Source organism: Hippoglossus stenolepis, chromosome 14, assembly GCF_022539355.2.
Source record: "Hippoglossus stenolepis isolate QCI-W04-F060 chromosome 14, HSTE1.2, whole genome shotgun sequence".
Lineage (NCBI taxonomy): Eukaryota > Metazoa > Chordata > Actinopteri > Pleuronectiformes > Pleuronectidae > Hippoglossus > Hippoglossus stenolepis.
The window spans coordinates 14,676,873-14,698,005 of NC_061496.1; the positions used below are offsets into that span (position 1 = coordinate 14,676,873).

At 41.2% G+C, this 21,133-nt stretch overlaps 1 protein-coding gene across 9 annotated transcripts in view; it reads left to right on the forward strand.

Moving 5' to 3' along the window:
* The first annotated feature begins 1,355 nt into the window (after positions 1–1,355).
* Positions 1,356–21,133, forward strand: part of osbpl9 (oxysterol binding protein-like 9) — a 35,382-nt gene continuing 15,604 nt past the window's right edge. For 5 of the 9 annotated variants that reach the window (XM_035176377.2, XM_035176378.2, XM_035176382.2 and 2 more), the window contains exons 1-6: positions 1,356–1,509; positions 3,570–3,620; positions 7,223–7,301; positions 15,723–15,799; positions 20,029–20,124; positions 20,638–20,685. In XM_035176377.2, the coding sequence (XP_035032268.1) occupies positions 1,399–1,509; positions 3,570–3,620; positions 7,223–7,301; positions 15,723–15,799; positions 20,029–20,124; positions 20,638–20,685 (462 nt within the window). In that variant the 5' untranslated portion in view covers positions 1,356–1,398. Of the gene's footprint in view, positions 1,510–1,752; positions 1,820–3,569; positions 3,621–7,222; positions 7,302–15,722; positions 15,800–17,349; positions 17,780–18,011; positions 18,224–18,894; positions 19,112–20,028; positions 20,125–20,637; positions 20,686–21,133 lie in introns of those variants that run through there. The other 4 variants (XM_035176381.2, XM_035176385.2, XM_035176386.2 and 1 more) reach the window with 4 other exon arrangements.

Below are 21,133 nucleotides of genomic sequence, written 5' to 3' on the forward strand. Positions count from 1 at the left end.
CAGAAGAATATTGAGGATTTTAATTTGTGTTTAGACTGTTGCACGTTATCATCTTTAGCCTCACAATTTGTAGGGTTTACAAGTCTTAAATTAATTAGAGCTGTCTTTAAAATCATACATAAAATAAATGGACATTGTAAATGTTATCGGAAACAAATGACGTATGAGATGTAATATGTAAACTGCATGAATCAATCAAAAGCCTTTTTAAAAAATGATCTTTGAATGTACTGTGTAAATTGTGTACCGCAATGCAAAAATAACAATTTGAGTTTTAATATTTCACCCATTGTAGTTTCACTAAGCAAACAGTGATGTTCATGTGAAGTTAAATATGATGAAAAAGACTTATCACAGTTTCACTGACTTCAAGTTGGCCATTGGTGCAAAGCCAGAAGGTTTTCAGCTCAGAAAACCAAGAAAATAGCAAATAACATTTAGCAAATAACGAATAACATACAAACGAGAACCTAAAATTTTATTTTTCAAATGTAATCATCAAATCAGTTTTTTGCTACGTTCAACTAATCCACTAAAATTTGTTTTCTACCTCTTTAAGTCTTTTAATGGGACATAGGAGTATTACGGCTTGAGTGTTTTGAACATTTTTATGCAAACCCTCAGCTTACAATATGTTTGAAAATACATGCTACTTCATAATGGAAGGGGTGGATGACTGTAGCTCATACATGTTGGTAAATATAAGTAGTACATTTTCACAAGTACTCTACTTATATAAATGCGAAGTACTTGTACTTGAATATTTAAATGTGATGCTATTAAGTACTACATTGGAGGGGAATATTGTACTTTTTATAAGAAATACATGCAAAACATTGGTAATACAACATGATGAGTTCTCATAGATTGCATGACCACGGTGTAAATAATACATTTATTTTTCAAGCACTTATGGAGACAAAGTGCTTCACAAAATCCATGGCAAAAAAATGAATGAACTAAAATAAAAACTATTCCATTCTGAACCATTTTAAGGCTCCAAGTCATAACATTATAAGGTCAAGACCTTAAAATCTATAGAGAAACAGTTCTCATGAAGTATATGAACTATAAACACCCTGACCAGCTACAACATGAAAGTGGCGCTTGTTTATGCATCACTAAAGAGGATGTATTTGCATCATAGTATAAGACTGGGGAGTATTTTTAATTGTACTACATTTTTTATTTCAGTGGAACTTTGAAAGCGGGGGTTTCACCTTGTGTTTAACTGAGGTGATGATACTTTAACTGAAGAAAACCGCCCTGATGATAGTCTGCTGTACTCAGAGTCCTCTTCATCACCAGCACCATCCTCTCCCTCGGCAGCTTCGCGGCCGTGACGCCGGCCCACTGACACCATATCCGACTCCTCCCCGGCCGTAGCCTGTTGTAAAGATGGCGTCCATCATGGAGGGGCCGCTAAGCAAGTGGACTAACGTCATGAAAGGCTGGCAGTACCGCTGGTTCGTGCTGGACTACAACGCCGGTTTGCTGTCCTACTACACGGTACGTTGGTCCCCGGGGTTTGTGCCCGCCGGAGAGGTCCGCTCCCCGGGCTACAGGCGGTTAAACGTGCCGCTGTCCGTCGGGAGCGGGGCCTTGTGTTTGTCAGGACTCTCAGCTGGCTCACAGAGGAGGGTCTCCCCTCTGACAGACCCCACGGTCGACCAATAGCGTCGCTCCTCTCGCAACAAGCGGCCAATGAACGCTCGCCGTCTTCGCCCTACTTCCGCGTGATGCAGCTAGCACCGCGAAGCTAAAAGCAGAGATGAGCTAACGCGTCCAAACGTCGCTGTGAATGTTTCTCCGCGTTAAGGTGAGACAAGGTTGTGATTCTTCATGTCGGCGAGGCCACACTCGTCCCCGGTGAGTTGGTGACAAGGTGACAAGCGGACACCAGCTGGACTGTTAGCCGAGGAGCTAACGAGACATCGCAGGAGGAAGCCCGTGTTAGTTTGGTGTTTGGCTCACTGCGGACGACAAGCTGTCATTGACACCAGAAGTAAACAAAGAAGCTGAGTTTACTGAGTCGTCGGGACATTTTCTAATCGTTCGTTTACATGTGATGTGATCAGGAGCTGCTCAGTGACTCCGTTGTCTCAAACTGTCAATAACTAGTCCAGATAGACGCCTGAGCCCTGACTGAAGTAACACTGGGTCTGAATGTCAGATGAGAGGATAACTGTGGCTCAACACTCACAGGGATGTGTAGGTTATCAAGGAGAAGCAGAGTCTATCAACAGTTTGATACAGTCTCAGATTTAGAGCTGAAACTACAAGTTGGTAAAAGTATTGACAGGAAATGACCAACTATTTTTAGTAGTTGAGCACATGTTGGAATCATTGTCTGTTTGCAGCTTCTCTGTTAAAGACTTTATATTGACATGTTGTCAATATACAGTTAAATTTGCCAAATGTTTGCTGAGCAACTTGAGTGAAGGGTCACCACACTTTATTCAAGTCTGTTTCCCAACAAATAATATTTAATTCTGTAGAGAAATGTGCATGTTATGTAAATATTTATAATATTTATTTTATTTTATGATATGGCCCATTTTATTCTATCTTATATTTTCATGTGTTCTCTTGTCTATCTCATTCTGAATATCTGCTGCTGTAAAAAGTGAATATCCCCAACATGGGATAAATACCATATCTTATCTTATCTTATTTATAGAAAGCTCATAATAACTAAACTAAACATAACTGAGAGGGGCGTGTTTGAGTTTTTAAATAAAGCAAATCAGAAGTCATATTCCGTTATTGGATATTGTGTATGGAAACATTAACCATTTCCTTACAGTTTGAAGACAAAATGATCAGTAGAGGAAAAAATCGATTAATTGACAATGAAAATAAGATGAATCCCTAATCCAAAGTACAAGAAAATGTATATAAATGTTCAATTGAGTCAGTTGAGTCTGAATTTGTCACCTCTCTCACTTCTGCATCCAGTTAAAGGTTTTTAACTCATAACCCTTTATTTACAATGATTTTTCAAAACTTCTACATTCAAATATAAGTCGAGAGGGAAAAATATTCTCTGTTAACTTTTAACTTTTCCAACTAAAAGTGGGGGAACTTAAAGAATATAGTTGGATCACATGGAGAGCCCTCAATACAGGACAAACTGACTATATGTACAGTGGATTATTTGCAGTGAGCCTTGTACATAATATGGAGCTGGTTTGTTATAATCTCTACAAGCTGATTTGTGTTAAATGTTCATAGCTTAACTTAAAAGCAGCTTCTTCCCACAGATGTGCTCAGTATCTTTGTGACACTTTTCTATAGCAGACATGTTGACTTGTCACAGCAGAAATAGCACGATGGCTCTGTTCCTTTCAGGTTTCCTGCTGAGGCAGTTTAAGTGACCTTGAGACACAACACCAGCACTTTCAGACTGAAGCAGCTTAATGGAAACTACTCAGATTCTTTTCTATGACGTGTCAAAACATCTTCTGCCAAAAATGCCTGTTTAAATAATTTCCTTGTTCACCGTCCAGTATAAGTAAAGTATGTATACTGACCATTAATCCCTTATCTGTTCTGTTTTGTGTTTACAGTCAAAGGACAAGATGATGCGAGGATCCAGAAGAGGCTGTGTGCGACTCAGGGTAAGATTCTCAGGCTCAAGGCCGCCCTGACCCTTGACTTTGATTCATGAGACGAATACTCTGCATGCTGGGCTTTGTTGCTTTTTCCGCTTTGCTAGATATTTAGAAGAGTTCCCACATGTTTCAGACAATCGTAGTCCTGCGTGTAGTTCAACACCCCCCATGTATGACTTTCTGTCAAGATTTGCTTTCTCAATGAAATCCCTATGACCTAAAAACACTGTGGTGCAACCTCCAGTATATTTGCTGGACGACATAAACTTTGCACCTGCCTTATTTGAACAGTTGGAACAGTTTCCTGCAGCTCCATTGCTTCACTGGTTTAGGATTCCCAGTGCAGTTGTCTTTGCAATATGTTTTCAGTACTGAGTAATGTCCACTAGGTGGCAGCAGTCGTCCTACCTGTCAGATCAGATTCCTAATGCAGGATAGTTTTTAATCAACCTCTCCGACATTATTACTGAAAGAAGAAACTCAGATTTCTTGAAAACGTAGTGTGTTGTATTTGTCCATAGAAAAGCCACCACAGGGCTGGATCTAAAGTGTAGGAGCAGTGGAAGACACCTGTGGCTTGACCTCTTTTCTTACACAATCCCACAAATAACTCTAATTGAAACAGCAAGGCCAATCCCTGTGTTTCTGCTGTACACTAAAGACAGTTGGGTTTGAGTTCAAAAGATGAGCATGAGACAACATTTTAGAGTTTTAGTTTTGGATACAAAAAGTGCAATGTCTCTGACGCATCTGGGTGTAAATACCAGGAAATCAAAGCTGAAATTCTAAACTCTTCTCTTCTGTTATTATCAATTGTTAGTAGACTGTAACACAGTCAGGATGTCATCACTCTTTCCTTATTGAGGCAGTTGTGAGGTGAGTTAAGCCCTTTTCAGACACGACCTGTGGGTAAAGTCCGGAGAATTGGGTCTGGAGTTTACCAAGAGTTTGCCTCTAACACATGCACAACACAGAGGTTCACAACAGCAGCAAATCCTCTGCATTATTCAGGCGAGAGGTGGAGTAGCCGGGTGCAGCAGACAGAGGTAGGAAGTGACCTATAACTCCACTGCGTAGATCACGTGATTTTCTTAACACAGAGGCGTCGGCTCTTATCACCACAAACTCTGTAGACACCTTCGTCGGTGTCTTCTACGTGTATGACACAGACATATTTGTTTTCTTTTGGTTTCTCGAGATAAAATACGGACTATCTGTGGAGTTCAGTGCATGTCTGAAAGCAGCTTCAGTGTGTTCTTCTTCCTTCTGCTTTGTACACTGTAGAGCCTCACTTGTTCCTCTCTACTCCTTCAGCCTGTAGATGTCACTCAGCAGTGAATATATTCATTCATTCGTCATTTAACATTCAAGTGGAAGGGAAAAGGGTCGTAGACATTTTGACTCCACTTTAGTTGCCTGTTAAAAGAGTGTATTTGTACACCATATAATCTTTTTTTAACTGTGCGTGGTTGTTTGACATCATTGATGCAGCCGTTCTTATGAATATGTGAGTGCCTTTATTCAAAATCCCTCAATGGCCACAATTAGACAGGGTACATGCATGTGTTTTGATGTGTTAATCCATGAAAAGAGTCTTAACACATCCAGCCTCTCCCTTTTTACATGCATGTGAATTGGCATCTAAGATGTCATTTGTGCTTATGGTGCATGACATGAGTTCCTCATGAGTTTTAACAGAAGCAGAGGTGAAAGCCACATTTTCTACCATCAAAACCTGTTTCAGGACAAAATGCATTGTTGTCTCAACCTGTTCTCACTGCAGAGAGGAAGTAGCTCCTGAAACCACCTGAATAGAGGATCCAGCATTAACAGTCAGAGGTCAGAGGTTTCAGTAAGGGATGGATTATTGTGATACATAAGACTGCATTCCAGTCAAGTGATGAGATGCATCATGGAAAATTAAGAATAATAAATTGTTAAACTTATAAACCTTTTGCCAATTTAAAGGAATAAATAACATTGTCGTGGTCTGTTTTTCAAGAAGCTGACTGTCAGTTTCAGTTTCCTACGAAGTCTTTTTCCCACAGGCTCTGTGGCCCTGCTTAACCAGGCGTGCTTGGTCTTGTTTGAAATAACACTGTAGCCATAACCTCTAATGTAATGTCATGCTGTTTGTCCTTGGATTCATTTCCAAGTGCCACAAGGTAACTGAGGTTTGTCCCTTCTCACATGTCTAAGCTCTGTCATCAATCATTACATGACAATAGTTTTTGTTGACCATCTGTCAGGAAATGATGACCTTTCATGTAATTTATGAGGCCATGCTTTGTAGTCAGTGAAAATAAACATCTTTGAGGTCCTTTTAGGCACAGTAAGGAAAACAGTTGGTCGTATTAGTAGTTTAAACACTGAATGGCATCAAGATGGCACGGTTTTCCATCAGAACAATATATCTTTTTTATAAAATACACCTGTACTTGCAGTTTCATATACTCTATACCTTGTTGAAACAGAATTTAAAAAGTTAGACCTTCTCCAGTTTTCTCGGGTGCCTCTAGTGCCTGTTTCTAAGAATTTTGAATATATTTTCGAGAAAAAATACCAAGGATGTGAGTTTTGTTCTCGCTCCTGAGTGTCTTGTCTTAGTGCCTCTCTTGCCGTGCAAACAATGTGTCACACCCGCTAACATTAGCTTAGAAATGGAATCCAGTAAATTGAACCCGACCAATTTATTTGCCTTTCACAATTCTTTATGAAGTTAGTGTTTTGGGTCTCATTCACACATGAATTATAATTTAGTTACTCATTCATTTTCCCTCTCTTAACTTTAAACTAGCTTGTCTCTAATAGAATGGGCTCTCTTGTAAGATAAGTTATAACACACTAGTTCATTTCTGAGGTTATGGTGTGTTATTAATTAGATGAGCCTCATTACTACAACACATCACAAGATACTAACATCAGAGCTCTTGTTGGCTTTAGGTAACTGTCTATTCTTGTGGACTTTCATTAGAACAGCAGAGGCCACATCCGGCTTGTTATGATTGCGTCAGAAATCTATTCTCTAAACCAATAAGATGTAATAACATCTTAATAACAAAGCGGCATTAATGGAGAATTATTTTGGTGGACTCCACAGTGGTGAATATAATTTATAATATGTATAATTATTCATAGGTTTGTTTTTACAAGGAAGCTCTTGAGTCACACGCCCTGTTTCTATTGCTAGGAGCTAATGCCCCAGCTAGCCAGCAGGCCATGGATGCAGTTGGCTGCTCGCTGCCCGTCCCCTGTGTCTGTTCCTCTCCACCCTTCCCTGCCTTTCTCCTCCTTCGCTCTCCCATATCCCACCTCCACCTCCCCTCCCTTCTCTGCCATACTCCAAAAGGTTCACGTGCGTGTGTGTGTGAAAGGAAACAGTGGTCATGAGAAAGAGATTAGGCAAAAATGAGATGGAGCTTTTAAAGGAGAGAGTGAGGTGCTGAGATGAATCAAGGGTATTTCACAAACGAGACTCGATCAGGGGGCTGCAGGAACATATGAAGGGTATGAGGAAAGAAATGGAAAGTAGAGAATGACGTGTCCCACTGTCTCTGTCTCTCTCTCTCTCTCTCCTTCTCTCTCCCTTTCTCTCCCTATTTGCCCAGGGAGCTGTGATCGGCATCGATGACGAGGACGACAGCACATTCACCATCACTGTGGACCAGAAGACTTTCCATTTCCAAGGTGAGCTGTCCCGCTTTTAATTTTCTCTTCTCTTTTTTGCCTCTCCCCTCTCTCTACTCTTTTCTTTCCATCACTGGCTTGCTCTCTCTGTGATCTCTCCCCGTCCATCCCTGCTGTCCATTTGCTCTCTCACTTTCTCTCTCTCTCTCATGCCTCTTTCCCTCCCCGCCTTTTAAAGACTTGGATTGGTCTGCTCTAATGCCAGGAAACACATGCACACAGGCATCCACACAATGTCAAAGTATGCCACTCGCATTCAGGTCTTTTCTCCCCTCCTGTGGAACCCCTCCAAGCGCCGTGAAGTTGGACTGATGCGTCTTTTCGTTAGATAAACAAGATCCGCTCAACTGCAAGCTAGACAGATTCCTCTGGAACACAACAAGCAAGTAAGGCTTTTTTTCCCCTTCGCTTGACTGTGGCTGAGGAGGAAGATTGCTGCTTGTGTGCAGCTGAGCCTCTGGGAGTAATAAGGGAATACTGCTGAGCTGGAAGCTGAGCTCCGGTCTCTTCTTGTTGCTGCCGCTGTTCGCCCTTCGGTGCGCTGCCGCCACCGCTCGCTCTAACAACCAGTCGTTCCATAGGGACAGGATTGACTCCCAGCTACAGGATCTGCGCCCCTCCCGTCCTGCCGACCCTTGCCTTCTTTTTGTCAGGGAGCTGTCCAGTCCAGTGCCCCACAGACATCCTTTTTTTGCTCTATCACGCCACCAGGTCTTTAACAAACCTCCTCCACATATCCTCCATCTCTGTCCTCCCATCTGTCCATTTGTATCCGTTTTGACATCACCAAACCCCCTCACACATCACCACCAGCACCCTTCACCTTCTTGTTGAGGGTCACCAGCCACAGTCCATGGGCTCCCCTCCCCTCACACTTCCTCCATGCCCTCTCCCATGTCTGTGTTCCGAAGCTGTATGCTGTGGTTCTACAAACGCAAGGGTAAGGAGAAACCATGCACGTCTCATGGTCCACATGCATGCCAGTGCAGAGCGAAAGGATCGAGAGCAGGCGTTGTTTGTTTGTCTTCTGGGATGTACAGTCAGGGTGGAACAGAATGCTTCGTAACATTCGGCTGAATTGGTTTGTGATGGAGGTTCAAGGACAGTTCAGAGCCGTGCGAATGCAAACAGTTTAGTAGCCTTCAGGTAGTCGTGAAGTATTAGGGAGGGAAGAGTGTGATCAGTGTCCCATATTAGTCTTATATTAGTTTGTACAGACTGTATTATTTTAGAAAAGGATATGTGCTCTGACTGTTTGTTCTGCTTTACACGTGCTTTAGCTAAACAATGATGTAATGTCTTTTTTTCCCTCAGGAAGGTCATAGTTTGTACCTGTATTTTGCTGATGTTGCGCTGGTTGAACGTTATCTAAATTAGCTGAGTCTGAGAGACTTCTACGTGAGTGAGAGAGCAGGATAACATCAGCAAAGTATGCTAATGCTATTCTGATCAGAGTCCAAATTTGAAAGCATTATTTAAATCTGTCAAAGAGGGAATTAATTTCTGGCAGGATGTTTCCTAACGAGACAACACAGACACCAAAGACAATACAACACGTGTTTAAACTATTACCCAATAAAATTAGAATTAGAAAACACATCATTTTTTTTACCCAAAGACACGTAATTGCTAAGTGCTATTTTTTTTATCAGTTAAAGCAGCATATCCAGACACATCTGCTCTTCAGATATCCCCACAGGACAAACAGGCAACACATTAACACTAGCTGTATGCTGAACATGAGATTCTGGATACATCAGCAGATTGCTTGGACATCAAGAGATGCACAGGATGTTGGGCAGGAGGACATTTCTCTGTTGTTGTAAAATGATCCTGATCTAAGCATGTTATGCAGTCAGTGTCCCATTCACGGCAACGTCTGAATGTGTCTGTTTACACACACACAAAGGTCATGGTAAAACAGGCCTTCGAGTGAAAGAATTTGAACTGCAATTTTCTCATCCTTCCATAACTCCCATCTGACAATGCAACTGTGTTTGTCTGCTTGTCAGAAGTTTGGTTTGGTTGTGCGTGAGTAGACTGCTCACGAGTTACTGTAGTGAATAGTTTTCTCTCATTCCTCATTCTTCAGACTTCAGTCTATTCAAGCTCATTGTCTGTGATTCTTGGCAGTTTGACGGATTTTCTTCCTGGTTTATTTCTGCAGTAAAGACGTCAGAAGACGTTAAGTCATGTCCACTCTTTGTGAATTTATCTCCTGTCACAGTAGAATATGTTGGAGCAGCCTTCAGAAACTGCTGCTGATTAACTCTGAAAGACTTACTATAAACAGACTTGCGAGCCCAGCAACATTGCGGCTACAAATAACCCATAATGCAACACTGACCACACTTAGACTGGTACTCTCCATTCAAAACAAAGAATCTGTTGTAATGAAGGAACAGCTGTCTGATAGTCTAGTCCCACATGCATATTTTTTTATATTTGGGCCAATAGGTATCCTTCCTCTCCAGATCAATGAGAACTCGCAGCATAGTACTGTGCCTATGCCTTATTATGGTATAGAAAACTCTTCGCTGCTTTATGTGTGGGCTGGGGCATGTTCAAGATTTGGATTGTGGGGCTGGCTGAGCATCACTGCCAAGACTAAGAGGGGTTAAAGAAAAAAGGCACAGTGGATGAACTGATAATTTACCAGTGTTTTAAGTTTTAGGGACCAAAACTTCTGCTGATACACATAATTATCAATGTTAGCTTGTGTTATGGTATAAAAAATGATTTTCTTGACACTTGTTCTTTACGGGACATGTTGATGTGTAGTTCTGAGTCGACTGCCCACTGTGCTCGCCTGGAGTGCAGCTCTGTGCTGTCTTTCTATTTAGAGAAGCATTCATTATTTATCAGACCCTCTTCCCCCGGCAGTACATCAGAGTTGTTTGAGAGCCCTTCAGCTTCCCCTTTTCCTCTCCCCCCCCTCTCTGCTCTCACTCACCCCCTCTTATCTACAGTATCTATCAATCTCTTGTCTTCTCCTTCTTTGTCAGTCTGCCCAGTCCAGGATCAAAGACCCCCCCATGCTCTCTTCCTAGTCTCCTCGCTCCAGGGTCCTTCCTTACCTCTGAATAACTGTGTTCTTCTAGGGGCTGAAATCCGCACCTGTATATTTATAAAAATGTTGCCAGGTGCAGATCCCACATCCAAAGCAATAAGATGTGTTCATTTTCCTTTTTTGCCACAAAGTTGGAGATAAAACAGAGTTTGAATGAAAAAAGGTTTTAACAGATACTTACTTTTCCCACCAATGCATCATGACTTCATTGACCTCAGATTATATTCATATTAAAATGTTCTTATCAGTGCATTTGGGTAACTACAAGGCCACAGTATTGACAGGTAGTTGTTCAGAGCATCAGACCTTCGGACCTCCCACCGGAGCATGTATTGCAATATTTCATCAGCTTGTCTGACGATGGCAGGAACAAGAGGGAAGGAATGAATAATTGACAGAGAAGCCTTTTGGAGAAGGTAGAAGCATCGCTATGGGGAGAGGCTGAGTGTCGTAAAGGGAAAACTCAGAGATGGATACCTCGAGGAGAACACCACTGGTGCTTTTAGGTTCATTTGTTACTTTATCTGGACACAGCGTGGGTGTGTGTGGTAACTGTACTGTTGGGATCTCTTTTTGTTTACTTGAATATTATAATAGGTTATGCAGTCTAGGGGACTATAACTACTTAATTAACTTATTTATTTATTCTTAGTTCCCTTAATCAAGCTGACATCCAATACAATCTGCCAGATGTCAGGCATTCATAGTCGACGGAGTATCAGCACACTGGACCGACACTGAAATTACATGTGGATATAAGCTGTAGACAGCAATATGTTGGCAGTATAGTCGTATATATTTCATTAAAAACACTGGCAGCTCATACTCTGTATCTAAAACATGCATCATTATATCAATTGCCAAGTGATCCACTGCTTTGGATGGCATAATATCCTTTGCCAGATAGAACATGAAGGCATCAGTCACCTCGTATCATAATTTGCTGCATTTATTGGATTTTTCCACTGCTCTAATGCATCAGTCGGTGAGACCTGTTCATGTTTCAGGGACTCGTGAGATACAGACGAGTTTTCCTGACCTGAGTTAAACACTTGTTTCTTCAGATGCTTCCTTTTCAAAGTGGATGAATAGATTCACCCACTGTTGCCTAACAAGGTACACAGAAAAGATTGTTCTGAGTAATATTAGACTGTGCATCACCAAACCTGAACTAATGAGTACTTTTTTGGCACCAGTTCCTCATCTGTTGTTTTTCAAATGTGTCACACATGATAGAAAACACAGAAAAAGTCAAAATATCCCAGATATGAACGCTGCCATCCTGCACCGATGACATTGAAGTCAGAGTCTGTGGCAGTAGCAATCGAGGGATGGAGCCACTGTATCGTGGTCTCACCAATACACACGCTCGACCAATCCTGAGTCGGTCTCAGCTGTTAATGAAGTTTCACCCAGTTTTAATAGCATCAAATAAGTTAAAACCAAGCTACATCAGTGTGATTAAAAACTACCTAAAATGACTAAAACCGAGTAAAATGTATTTGACTTCTACTTTGACTTTTTTGTTTGGTCCATGTCCAATCCACCAACATGGAGGAGGCAGGGTTCATGACCTTTACTGCTGCCAGCCACTAAGGGGCATCAAGGCGCATAGAAATACAGCATAGCTATCTAATAGGCTATCATTCTGTTGGTTTGTTAATGTAGCCTGAATATAATTGTCATTAAATGTCCCGCCCGTAGGTAGGACACTTAAAAGTTGGCCTGTGAGACTGTTGCACTCTGACAGGGTTGAAAAGTCGTCATTTGTTGTTAACGTCAGCTTTGTGCAGTAGTAAAGGAAATCGTTTTTACTTGGTGACTTTTGGACTTTTGTCCCTTTTGTTCCTCTTTCCCATTAAATTTCATAATAGCTGCTAAACAGCATGTAACAACCCTTTAACCCCTTTTCACAATAAAGGACTAATCTCCATTTCTTATCTGTCCACAAAGAAAATGATTGAAAGACAGAGTATTCTAGATACAACCAACATTCTCTATTGCTCCAGGGTCTTTTATATATCTCTATTATTGGATAGCAGGACTACTGTTATACATCCCCCTCCCCTTCAAGACAAGCACTACTACTACTAGTGCAAGTATCTCCTCTTCACTCCCCCCTTCAGGCTCCACATTATTGATGACAAATCAAGGGTAGGTGGCCCTAACCTCTTGAATGCTCTTTTTTTTAAAGGTGCTTACGAATAAAATGTATTATTATTATAACTAATAGTCGTTATAGTAGTGGTGAATCTGTCCAACGTGCTGTCAAAATGATGAAGTAAATAACTTGTTTGGTTTTCTACCTTTTATGGTGAACTGCATAATGCTCTGTTTTCTAAGATATTATAAAAGATATTCATTTTGTATTATATGTTGCACAAAGACAGAGTAAGCTGTTATAGGAAGTTTATAAACTAGCCAGTTATCTGGAGAAAGCCTGGGAGAAGAGATGTGTCTTCTTTTCCCCCACATGTTTTCTATATGTTGCACTAGAAGAAGATGTATGTGTTTGTAAATTAGGGGTGTCTTGTAATCCAGGAAGGGATGGGCCAAATACCCTAGTACAGAAATAAAGAAATACATGTATGTATGAGGTTAATGTTCCAGGTTAACATACTGATTGTTTGCATGTTTAGATGCAGTTTTACAGTTGAGGTTCTTGTCAGATGACAGCCACAGACACACTGTCCTCCCATGTGATCTGCCCACTGACTCACACCTACCTGGGATAGTAAACTGTGTGGTATAGTTGAGCCACAGACGAGGACAAAGATTTGTTTTAAGTTGAATGGCCCTGCAACCACTGCCTCTCTTCTGTCATGAACCGAGCTAAACAACATTAGCCACAGTAATCTGTTCCTGTGGAGAGTCTGGCTGAGGGGGAACGTGAGAGGGCAGTGAGGCGCTGTCTGAGTGGATTGGCCTGAACCTTGGCCGCCTTTTAATGTCTTTAAAAGCTTTTCTGCCGTGGCAGTGCTCAGCCTCTCTGCTAGCACAGCCATTCATCTGCTGCACACTCTTGTTTCCAGCTCAATGAAAAATGACTCCTTCACAGGATATAGTTTGGCAGGTAATACAGGGGCATATATCTTATTAAGTTCTTTTTTCACAGCTTTTAGAGCTATAGTTTTTTGTCTGTGGTGGCCTCCCTCCACACGCACAGTAAAGCAGATGTAAAGCCACCTGTCACATGAACTGAAAACCTTTTAATGCTTGAAAATATAGTGTGAGCCCACTTCTTTCTGTTCCATGTCATGGCACAGGACAAAATATTGTGTCCATGTTCGCCACTGGCACCATTGTGTGTTGCACATGCTGGGGCCTATAATGAATCACTGTTTAATGTCACTGGCAGTGTGTTTGTTCTCTGTCTTTGCTTTGAGGCTGCAGCCTCGCCCTGCTCCATTTCATTAAGTTTAAAACCATACGCTCTTTCCAAAGGTTGAAATTTCTTCCATTCATACACATTCTTTCTGCTTAATGTATTTTCTATTCAGCAGCTTATTGGAGGGAGGGCTTGAATATATGTCATGCAATCACCATCTATTCTGTCACAGACTTTTCCCCCCAAAAATCTCTCTAGAGTTTTGTCTCTTTTGGTACTTTGTTCACTCACCAAAAATTGTAGTGCTTGTTCAGTTTGTGTAATAAATCAAATACTACCTGTAATAAATTACTTAAAAAGTATGGTTAGTTGATGCCTTATCTCTTATCTTTTTCTGAATTAATTGTATAATTTAATCTATCAAATTTACTTCTCCTCGCCTTGTGACTTCCTGACTAGATTATTGTCTTTCATTATTATCAGACTGCCAAAACAAGTCTCTAAAGATTCTGTAGTTGATTCAAAATGCTGCAGCATGAGCACTGACAGGATGTAGGAAAGAAGACGTGTTAATCTCGGGCCATGTATAGTCTAGAATTGAATTTAAAATCCTCCTCCTCACATCCTAAACGGTTCTACACCATCATATCTTAAAGAGCTCATATCCCACTCGAACACTGTGTTGCCCGATTGCAGGTTTCCATGTGGTTCTAATTTCTCCTTCCTGTTTGTGTCCAGGTCGGCAGACACCCTCTCTACCTCAGGCTTAGTACTTTCCTTTTTGATAAGGACTGTAGTTATGGTTGTCTGAGGCTTGACTTGAACCTTCCTCTTGCTATAGGCTTTATATGCTGGACTTCCCATGATGCACTCCTTCTGTCTCTCCATCTTTACTCATTCATATCCTATTAATGCATGTTATTGAGTTAGTTTGTTCTCACTCTCTCATAGTTTTGTGCTTTGTCTGAATTTGTGGTTTCAAACCATCCACCGCCTCCATGATCTTGCTCAACACCTACTGCTACTACTATTATTAATGTTATTAGTTATTATCTTGTTATTAGTTTCAATTATATTATTTTGCTATAGTCTTATTAATCTCAGGAGTATTAATATCATTCTAGTCATTACTTATGGGTTATTCTTATTCATGTTTATGTTTATGTGAAAGTTGCATTGTGCTAATTGACTTTATTTAGATTTGTTCATGCACACTAGCCCAGTTAAATAATTGCATTAACAAACTTTATTCATAAATTTAAAGGAATAAATCTACATTCAACATTTTGGGCATCTCACTTATTTGCTGTTTTGATGAGTGTTGCATGAGAAGATTGATAATTCACTGTATCATAAATATGAAGCCACAACTAGGAGAAGGTTAGCTTAGTTTAGTAAAGTGGCTGGAAGCTGGGTAAACAGTAGTAGCCTGGTCTTAACCAGGATAACATACCTGGAGTATTTCAAGGCAGATAATTTTGCACATAACCACAAGAAAACAACAATCTGGCGCTTTTGTGTTTTTTAAATGAATTTGAATGAAATGTGTGGTTTTTATTACCTAGTAGGTTTGTATACCTTTGAGCCAGGCCAGCTGTTTCCCTCTGCTTCCAGTCTTTGTGCTAAGCTAAGCTAACCAGCTACTTCATGTTTAATAGGCAAAGATAAGAGTGATGTCAGTCTCGTCACCTGACCTCAGCAAAAAATAAGCAATTAACAGGTATCCCAAAATGTCAAAGTCCTTCTTTAAAGCTCAATTTTTCCACATAAAGATTATGGTTATTTTGTTATGTGTGAAACTGTGAATACAATCAATGATCCATCCCTATTGAGCAGAATTCTAGTATTTTTGATAAAAAGCCAACAATCTCATAGAAGAATGCACTGTTTCCATGTCTGTGTGACCAGTGCTAATGTCACTTCACTGTTGTATCGTGGTGTCATTGGCGTGTAGAACATATGTAAAGGCTGCACATGGTGTCTGTGTGGAAAACTAATTAATTTGGTTTGTCTCTGCCCTTAGCCCGAGATGCAGATGAGCGGGAGAAGTGGATCCACGCCTTAGAGGGAACTATCCTTCGTCACACACTCCAACTACGAGTATGTAACTTTATTAGCATGTTTGTGTTTAAGTGTATGTGTTTATGCATATGAGTCTGTGTGTCCAATCCATCCAGTGTATTTATAAGAAAAGTCATTTAGCTGTGGGGCTCAATCAGCAACCGTAGGTGTGGTTTCTATTTATCCTAAGCAAACATGTTCTTGTTTGAGTTACCAGAAGAGGATACTGAAATAGATACTGTGAAGCCTGAGGACTGTGAAACTCTGAAGTGAAGGTAAATGTTACCTTGATATCAAAAGCTTTTAATTGAGGCATTTTTATTGAACCTCTGTTTCCATTCATTTGTAAACCCTGTGAATCATTTACTGTGATCACATCTCTCATTCGATGACATCAGGGTGACTTCGCCTCTCAAGTGTTTTCAGCACCTTGAAGCTGAGTCTCATGCTTGTACCTGATTTTTCTTTGTCTACTGATCAGAGAAGGTGAGTCATTGATGAGTCATGTCAGTGTAAATAGAAATGAAAAGCATCAGAGGGGCAACATCGTTTATACCATATGAGGATGACTGATTGGTGAAATAAGATGTAGATTTTGTCTATTCTTATAAAGTCCATCCATTACGACACTATATGACATAACTTCCTGACTTCATAGTGAAGCTTTATGTTGTGTCTATAGTCTTACAGGATGCAGAGGTACCTGGAAAAATGCATTTATGAACTACGCATGACATCATTTTCTGATTTCATTGTGACCTCTTCAAGACAAAACTTATCATGATATCATATGATGGGGAATGATTTCCTGACCAACAGAGACTTGAGATTGTCTCTCTATTGTTTGCAGAGATATCTTGAAATTGTGTTTTTTGGAACGCATGTTTGTTAGGATCTCCTGCTGTGTTCTCACATCGGCTCATTCAGACACTCTGTAGAGATTTTACAAGAAAGTCCGCAGGCTCTCACTCCAACATTTGCGTTCTCACATACAGCCCCTGGATAATGTCTGGAGATCCTCTGGAGTTCAGTGCTTGTCCGAAAGCAGCAAGTCTGATAAAGGAGTCATGATTTTTAGTTTATAAGAAAGGTCATTTAACTGCTGATTTGCCGTCGAAATTTTTGTCCCACTGATGTTTGTCTTTGTTTTTTCATTGTGGGATGTTTATTGAATGTGGGAGTATTGAGTGACTCAGTTAGTTCTCTTGTCTGCCCTCCAGCTGTTTCCATGTCCAACTTTTTTCCCTGCCTACCTTCTCAAAACCTGTCTTTTTTTATTATTCCTTATCATCATTACCTATTTGAAGTTCTTCCCACCCATCTCCTCCATTTCCCCCTCATGACCAGCCTTTTAGTTTTCTCTCCCTTCCTCCCTCCCTCTTTCCTTTTTCTGCTGTCCCTCCCTCTGTGGCAAATCCTTCTGATGTGCTACGTGTGCCTGCTTGCTCACACACACATTGCCTTCGTCAGATGACATGTGACCCAGCAGTAGCCAATCTGAGACCTGCTTGTTGGATCAACCAAACATCTTTCACTGCCACAGCCAATCGGTTTGGGCTGTTAGTGCTTGTCCCTCTGAGCAATTGCGACTGCTTTGTGTGTTTTCTCCTCTGCCTGCATGAGAGGAAGTGTGCCTTTCCTGCCAGGGGAGGGTCCTGGATTAACACTGCTCTCTCTGCCTCATACCAAACACTCAGCTGATAACTGCTGCCGAAGGATATATTGTAGCCAGGCTGGCTGCCCTCCTAACGCAGTCTGAAGGCTGCTGTGGTTTACATTGGCAGACTGCAGTTGGGGAACAAGAAGGAGGAGATTGTTTTCTCTTTCTCTGTGGGGGTAGGAAGAGAGAGAGAGAACGCTAACTTTTTACCAAAGCTGTTGGTTTTGTTGCCGTAGAGGGAGGAAAAAGAGAAGAAGCAAAGCCGGAGAAAGAGAGACAATCTTTTGTTAGGCAAAATGGCCCAGTGGGAGAGATGCACAAGGTTTTAACGCAGCATGTCCATTGGAGGGAGGCACCCAGTAAGTAAAACACACAAACACCACTGCACCATAGCTAGGAGCTAAACGGCTGCACTGCGCTTCCTGCCGGGGCATCAGCATGTTAAAGTAGGTCACTGTGCATGGAAAGACAAATAGAAATGGAGGGGTGGGGGGGAAGGTGCAGGAGCAGTGTTGTTTGTTGAGTCTGGGGTGGTTGGGTGGGTGAGTCTGTTAGTGTTTACGTGGGAGGGGTTGCACACCGCTCTGAATTATTCCCACTATGTCGCACACTCACCGCACACACACAGGGATCCACAGAGCGTTCAGCGGGAATGAGTGGGAGAGGAGACGTCTGGGAATATTTCAGGAACAGCGGAGCAGTGTGACGTGGTGTTACGGTGGCTGTTTATAAAACCAGCCCCCTGCTTCTGGTTTTCTGCTTCTAAACTTATCGGCTCTGTCTGTACAAACTCTTCGGCTCCAGTAAGTGGAAAACATGAGGCGCTTGGTAATTACTGTTTTGGGGACTCTGTTTTGTTTTTCTGTCCTGGTTTGTTTTCACCGTGTCAGCTTCAAATTCCTGCTTTTATTGTTTTTTGTCTTTAGTGTTTTTTTTACCATATGTTCAAGCCTATGACAGTTGCATACATGAATATTCAAGCATGTTTTGATTCAGTTCTTTGTTGAGTTGAGTTTTTGCAAATTTACTTTTTTTTGGTGTAATAGATTTATGTTTAAGGGTGTTGGTGTACTACTTTGTAAATATTGTTATGTTGGAGCGGTTGTCCTGATGGTGGTTAATCTTCACTGTACCACTTAAATTTAAAGGAGATAGATGTTCTGTTGCATAGTTGTGTTTTTAACACCTACTTCCCGTATGTTCAAAGGTGCCTGTGTTGCTCTGTGTTGCTTTTGTTTAGGTAAAAATGATCATGATGTAATTCTTCTTGAGAAAGATATCAGTGTTTTTCCAGTGTAATATGAGTAAGGAGCCAGACACCCAATTTGCTGACACATCCATTGTTTTCAGTTTGGATTTTTGCACAGGCCCTCATGTGGACAGCTACTCCCCGGTCACGCTGATGATGAAAGCACCTTTGATCCTTTTGAGGAAGTCTGACCAGTTACCATCAGACTTCATTGGCGCTGACTTAACTCAGACTTTGTTCTCTAGAAAGCTAGCATGTTTTTCCAGTTTAAACTTTAACAGGTCTCAGGCTGGGACAGCTGTGAACAGCAGTTTGGCTGTTAATGGCTTTTCTTCACGTTCCTGTGAGGTCGTTTTTAGAAGGAGGAAAAGCCCCCTCAAAGTCAGACCACAACAGGACTGTGCGACGCAGCAAGTCCGAAGCAGCGGTAGCATCAGACGTGGTTAGATAAAGAGCCTGATTTATTACCAACACATCTGTTTGATTCTAAACTTTCGGATTTTTCCATGTCAGAGTTACAGCTGTGCAGCAGTAAACGGTGCTGCAAGACATTCGTCATCTGACTGGTTTGGCATTGAGTTTTTATTATGTTGTCACTAGTCCAGAGTGTCCTTTGTCTTTACAGGCCCCAGCTTTATATATGGGCTGATTTTTGAAGGAAGTCTTTTATTGTGTACGTGTGCATTTTCATTTTCCTGCTTTTGGTTTCGTGTCACAGCCGACCAGATTGTTCCGGGTGCTCGAGTGAGCTCAGACAGATAGAGACAGATGCTGGGTCACATCTGCTCTACCAATAGTGGAGTAATTACCTTTTAATGGATATTATGTAACGAAATTGTCTGTGCCCATGTGTGAGTGTGTGTGTGTGTGGTTGGAGTATGTGTCCTATTAAGGGGACATAATTAACAAACTATGTGTCTGAGTGAGCCTCAACCCATTCACACACACACACTTCTGTCAGTAGCCAAATCAATTCCAGCCATATACGTTTCCTGATGTAGGTTTTGTTGAAGCCTGACATTCGCTGGCCTCCAGTCAGCGGCAGACAGACCTGCTGGCCTTTCATGTCAACAAGGCTTTAAACAATAGTATTCATATCTACAACAGTACAGTACATTGCTGGAAAACTCTCTGAACTCTTGATGTTTCTGTCCGACATTTACAAACAGTTACAAACCGTACCTGACCAGGCGGTGACAGACCCAAGCCTTTTTTCAATCAATGGATGGATTCTATTAATTAATCTATGGATTACATGTAAATATATATGTGTTAATATGTAAATACCAACATGTTGTTTGAAGTGGATGTGGTTACCGCTGCACTGATTCCCAACTGTGTTTGTCTCTTCGTCCACAGGAGGCCGAGACAGGATTCGTTCCGAGTGTTCAAGACTTTGATAAGAAGCTCGCTGAAGCTGATGCCTACCTGCAGATTCTGATTGACCAGTTAAAGGTAGGACTCGATGTGGAAACACCTGTCAATCCTTAGCATTTCATTTGTGATGATTCACATCTTCATAAATATGTCAAATATATAGATCTTTCACCACTCACATTGACGTGTTCGGTTAAAGATCCAGATGTAGTCCATTTGAAAAAAGTCCATGTTCCACGTAAATGGCATCTCTTTCATTTGAAGCTGTGACATGACCTTCCTCCTTATTTTTTGTCCATTCCTGATGGTGTCACTCTTCAACAAAGCAGAATTTATTTAAGATTAAGATTTGTGGTAGTACGGTGATAAAGCACAAAATCATGTATTAAAAGAAGCAGCAGAATGTCGTCTCAGGCAGAAGATGTAAAGGAGTGAGTGCCCTTTCTTGGTGAGAAGAGCTCGCTGCTTTCCGCCACATTATCTGATGCCACGTCCTCTGTACACATTAACCTTCTGATAATCTCGGTGCTCATTTCACCATAGACCCGTCTCAGCTCATATTCCATTCCCCTTCTTTCCTCTCTCACACAGCTGTTTGATGAGAAGATCAAGGACTGCAAAGAGGATGAATCACGCAGAGTGAGTACCAGAAGAGCTGCTCTGTCCTTGTGCCTTGGCTTTCCGGTCCGTGTTCTCGCTGTCATTAGAGCAGTGGCTCACAGCAGGGAAGCGTGCTGACACACAGACCTGGAAAAAAAAGATGATGACGATCATAGCATGCGAATACACACTTTGATATGTGTAGTTTGTCCGTTTTAAAGACGTCATATTTTTTAAAAGTAAAAAATGACCACACATTATGACCTGTTTCTCAGCATTTAAATAATTGGGAAACTAACAAAACTGTTTTCTACAAAACATTATAATAGCCTATTTGAGAGAGACCCGCTAAAATATAAAATCATACAAAATATTCGGCTCCACCAAAAATTGTCCTGCACTGACAGACTGGAATCATTGTGTTGTCCATACTTTCTTTCAATCACTTTCTAGTTTCAGCTCTGACACAGCTACCCCATTAGCTATA